Here is a 5,000-nt window from a genome sequence, read left to right on the forward strand (position 1 = left end):
AAAATAGATTTACATGACTAAGTGTTGGATGGGGATGACTGATAATGGCTGCATTGCCATTATAGAGGGGACAACTAAGAACGAAATATAGGCAGAGAGGCATGCAGTCCTGTTCTTTTGGAAGGGACAGACCACAGAAGTGACAGGGATCCTCGACTAATATTTATACTAATGGAGCGTACTAGAAAGCTGGTTTAGTAACTTAGTTTTTGCCAAGATTGCTTGTAATCTTGCAATCTGATTGGCAAATTTGCCATTGTAGGTAAGAGTTGAAACAATTCTGTTTGCAATGTGTCATGCAGTTGTAATAGCCAATAAGGAATACTCAGTTTGGGAAATAAACCAATCAGATTGCCAAAAAGTAAAAGACAACTCTTTCTCTTTCTTTGTCTGACAGGCCCTGAAATAAAGCTTTTCTTTGGGGTTGATTCCTGTGGACTCACTCGGCAGTCCACAACATTTTGGCCAATGTGATGACGAATATTGTCGATAAGAGTACACACAACACTGAACACTGTTCGATTTGTTTAACAGAGACCACTTAACCAATGCGTACAACTTCCTACACCTACAAAGGATTTATCGATGACATCAGCGACAAACAACACATTGACTGAGTTATTCTTTTAACAATAACTGACCAACATATTTTACAATACATGGACAGACCTTTGACCCAGACAGATCAAAATGTCCCAATCACTTTTCCATAGGTTTCATAGGTTTCTTTATTTCCACACATACAACAAATTATAGAAATTGTTAGACTTTAGATAAACAGATAATCTTTAAGCTCGTTTTTGAAGCCTTGAAGAGAGGAAGCATTTTTATATGTAAAGGTATTTTATTCCAATTATTGGTCCGGCAAGGTATAAGCAGATTTGGATTTTTGATGTTGAACATGTTCAATATCAGTGGGCCTGTCTGATGTTGCTGAAATAGGAGTCATATATATCAGGAAGCAAGTTATTTTGATGTTTGTATACAAGCTCAGTGACACGCATTTGTAGTTATTTAGTTATTTGAAATGTATTCAGTGTATTTAATCGAGTAAACAGAGGTCTGCTCTGATCTCGCTAGGCTGATTGTGTTATACTCCTTAGTACTCTTCTCTGTAGCATTAGTAAACAATTTAATTTAGTCAGGTAGATACTTCCCCATGAGACAGTGCAGTACGACAGATTTGAGTAAATTAAACTGTGTGAAGTCTTCGCCGCCAATGACATCTATGCGTAACTGACAGGGGAAGTAACATCATGACTTTATTGACAAATCACATCTGTAACCAGAGTATTTATACCACTTGCTGACAATACACAAATCACTTGACTCTGAATATGACTTCTGCTCAGGTTGTCGAAATGTCAGTCAATGTCATCCTAAGGGACCAGTTAGGTATTATTTATGAGGTGGGGGGATACATTGGAAAGATAAAAATTCTTGTAATGTTCCTCCTGCAGATCCCCTGCATGTGACCCCCCTTCCTTATTGAATATTTATGTGATGACCTTGCCTCACGCCTCCTTTTATATACTTTCAGTAAACCAGATAGGTCTGGATTCTTTATTAACTAGAATTTGAGATAACAATGAAGTTTAGAGTGCAAACCGAATTTTTGTAAAATACAAAATTATCACAAAGTGGTACAAAATAGTGGTGTTTAAACAGAAGAAAACAATACAGTTAGCATAAAATTGTATGATTTAGCATGTAATGTTTAAAAAAAGAGCAGCAGTGTTTTTGTATGAGGCATAGCTTAAAAAACATTCCACAAACAAGAAGATAGCAGCATACAAGAAAAACAAGTGGGGCTTATAAACTGTATCATACAATAATTTTAAAAGCATGTTTTTTTCCTTTAGTCCTTATTCTTTATTGTCAACGGTTGAAGGAGGTTGCTTAAAAATGCTGCATAAGAGAAAGTTCAGAGAAATGAAAACTGTCGGTGAAGAAAAAGCACTCTTTGGGAAATCCACTCCAAAATCAACATGATATGTCACAAAATGGTCTCTTAATATTTTCACATAGTGGCAAAATGCAAGACTGAACAAACAAGCAGTGAATGAAGAAGCAGGGTTCGACATGGAATTTTTTTGATTGACAAAATTTGTTCAAGAAGTGTGGAAGGAGGATGGGTAAAAGTATCTGCCCAGAAGTTTGTAATGGCTGACATTTTGATGAAAATTATTAGGAGTATTTCATAAAGATCACCAGTGATCTTTATATAAAGATTACCAGTGACCTTTACAAAAATATCACTAGTGACCTTTATATAAAGATTACAGTGTCCTTTGTATAAAGATGACTAGTAACCTTTATATAAAGATCGTTTTGTTTTAGAATAAGAGATAACTGCATTGTTTCAGCCGCATACTTCCTTGGGACTGAAATCAAAGCCGCCACTGGGCTTTTGAAATGATCATAGATTACCAAGTATAAAGGTTCATTCACGTGACGTTTTATCAGTGTTTTGATAGGCTCATGAATTATTACTTAATACTGTTTCACATAATTATATTGTTTGCATTCTCTAATTAACTGTTTTACCCAGCACCTCTTGGACTCCTCTTAAAATAGACCTCAAACTGTTGACCCCCCTAAACTTCTTTTTAAAATAGTTTAGCCCACCCTGTGGCCTGAAAAACCCTTGATGCCCCCTTCCTTTCCCCTCCCCCCTCCTCTCTATGCAAAATAGTAATTAATAAGGACCAGTGCCTAAATAGTCCTTCTCAAGATTACACTCCCCCAGACTATCATACCTCACTAATTAAGTATGATATAAGTCCTGAGTTCAAACCATTTATCATTCTGCTTTTCTGTTGACTGTTTCACATTAAAATGATCACTTCACAGATGATGTACAGTACCAGTAATTTCTTATTACATATTTCGTCCTTTTAACTTTGCAATGCAGACGACAGAAAAACCGAGCCTTTTGTTACTTCTGTGCATCAGTTCAGAAGTTACCGATTTGTGGGAGCTGTGGTGAGTGTTTAAGATTTAACTACTTGTGTGCTGTTACACAAAGCTATTTCTCTTGCAATTATTATTGATCTCACATTATTTTTGCAAGTCTAGAGATCTTTTGTGAGTCAAGGTGCCCACTGTTGTATGTTACACTGCACCGTGTTTCTGGCAACATGTGTCACTCTAAATAATGAGCTACCAGGAACATAATGACAGAAAACAGTGTGACACAGGTTTCAGGAATGGTTTTGCACTATACAGTGTTGTGTTTAATTGAACGGGTTCTTGTCTCAAGTGTCTTGGGGTATCATACTCTAACCAATTTTCTTGCAACATGTACTACTGCAAAGTTGCAAGACAAGTAGCTAGAAGAATAGCTTAATGTAACAAACCAAAAAAGATATTATCCTAATTATTGTAATGACAGTTTTTCATTATAACAGTGGATAAGTACTGGATAGTAGAGTGGTTTTCAATTGAGTGTCATAAAACAGACACCAAAGTAATTGCTTTGACCAATCACAGCAGGTACAAACAGCAAAGTGTCCAATACAAATTTGGCAGTCATTTTGAAAACTGCTCTATAATTTTATTATACAGTAACTATTAGTGTAAGAACATTCAATAAAGCTGCTGAGGGATAGTATGAGTTGAAGGTCAAATAGAACACAGTGACCTATGGTAAATCTCCTGACAAAAGTGACACTAGTTTACCTAAATTGTAAAAATGTTGCCAAGAGGAAGGGAAATGTTCAATTATGCTTGCGGTAATTTAACGACAGTTCGTGCATGGAATTCAAGGGAGATTCTAATAGGTTTTGAGCAGGGACAGTACAAAACATGGATCTCCTTCTGGGCTCCACTTGAGAGAAGAAAGAAAACAATAGATGGTTTTCACAGTGATGTCATCAAATTCTAAAATCAAAATCGCAAGGTCTTCTGAATTCTTATCTAAAGGAGGTTGAGATGACGTCCAGTTCCATGACGTCTTTTGTCTCAAAAATACAGCATTCACCTTGGTACAAAGCTATTTGCTTGTAAAAAATGTCTATCCCTATGAATCTCGGCAGTTTGAGCATTTCAACTACATCAGGAGCAAAGAATAGGCACTTTCATTGCAAGTGAACTCCAGATGTTTTCGTTGATTGCCAGCCACAATATTCGTAGACCACATGGCGTCTCTATACAAACTCTTTAAAGTTGTGTGAAACGCTTTGACAAATAACTCAGAAACCATGAACCACAGAGACCTGAGAATTGGAGTTCTAGGTGGTTAAAAAGTCTGATTCCTACAACATTTCAAGTTCTTGGCCTTTTTTATATCAAACAATTTTGCATTCATTTGTTGTTGCGTGACAGTGACACTACTGTATCTGCAGTTCAAAATGAAGATCATACGGCACATCTTAATTCATCCATTTTCGCATAAGCACAATTCCTCGCGACTTTGATCACAATCCCTTGTGTTTCGAAGAAAAATGTGTTGTTCTCCCGATTAGAGAGCTGCCTTGTTCCTTCGCTTCAGGCTCACTCACTGCGGCAGCAGTAAAATAAAAAGTCTCTGTTACGAGCCTAGGATGGCCCATCAGGCTGGCGCTTATCTCCGGTTTCCGTAGCATGAAGCGACTAGGAGTATTTCTACTCCCCCCTGGATGGGATGCCAGTCCATCGCAGGGTTACCCCCAGCATTTTCGCCGGTACCCATCTATACACCATTTATGCACACCATTTATGCACCGTGAGAGTAAAGTGTCTTGCCCAAGAACAAAACACAATGTCCCCAGCAGGGCCCGAACCCGGACCACTTGATCCGGAGTCAAGCACTCTAACCATGAGGCCACCATGCTGTTTTTAGTTTTTAAAGTCTTCAATCTAGTAATTATTATTAGTCTTGAAGTTTTTCTTTTTTTCAACTTTATTATTAAATCTCATAATATTGGGTTGTTCCAGAAAAAATCCACATCCCCCGACAGATGGGATTCTGGAAATTCGCGCATGACGGGGGGTCAAGGACCCTGGAAATCCAGGCAGGA

General features: G+C 37.6%; 1 protein-coding gene across 2 annotated transcripts in view; it reads left to right on the forward strand.

Moving 5' to 3' along the window:
• LOC137984795 (zinc finger protein 330 homolog) overlaps window positions 1–5,000 on the forward strand; it is a 17,185-nt gene that overhangs the window by 1,326 nt on the left and 10,859 nt on the right. For both annotated transcript variants that reach the window (XM_068832081.1, XM_068832082.1), the window contains exon 3: window positions 2,915–2,985. In XM_068832081.1, coding sequence (XP_068688182.1) covers window positions 2,915–2,985 — 71 coding nt within the window. The remainder of the gene's footprint in view (window positions 1–2,914; window positions 2,986–5,000) is intronic.

This window comes from Montipora foliosa, chromosome 14, assembly GCF_036669935.1.
Source record: "Montipora foliosa isolate CH-2021 chromosome 14, ASM3666993v2, whole genome shotgun sequence".
In the NCBI taxonomy this organism is placed as follows: Eukaryota; Metazoa; Cnidaria; class Anthozoa; order Scleractinia; family Acroporidae; genus Montipora; species Montipora foliosa.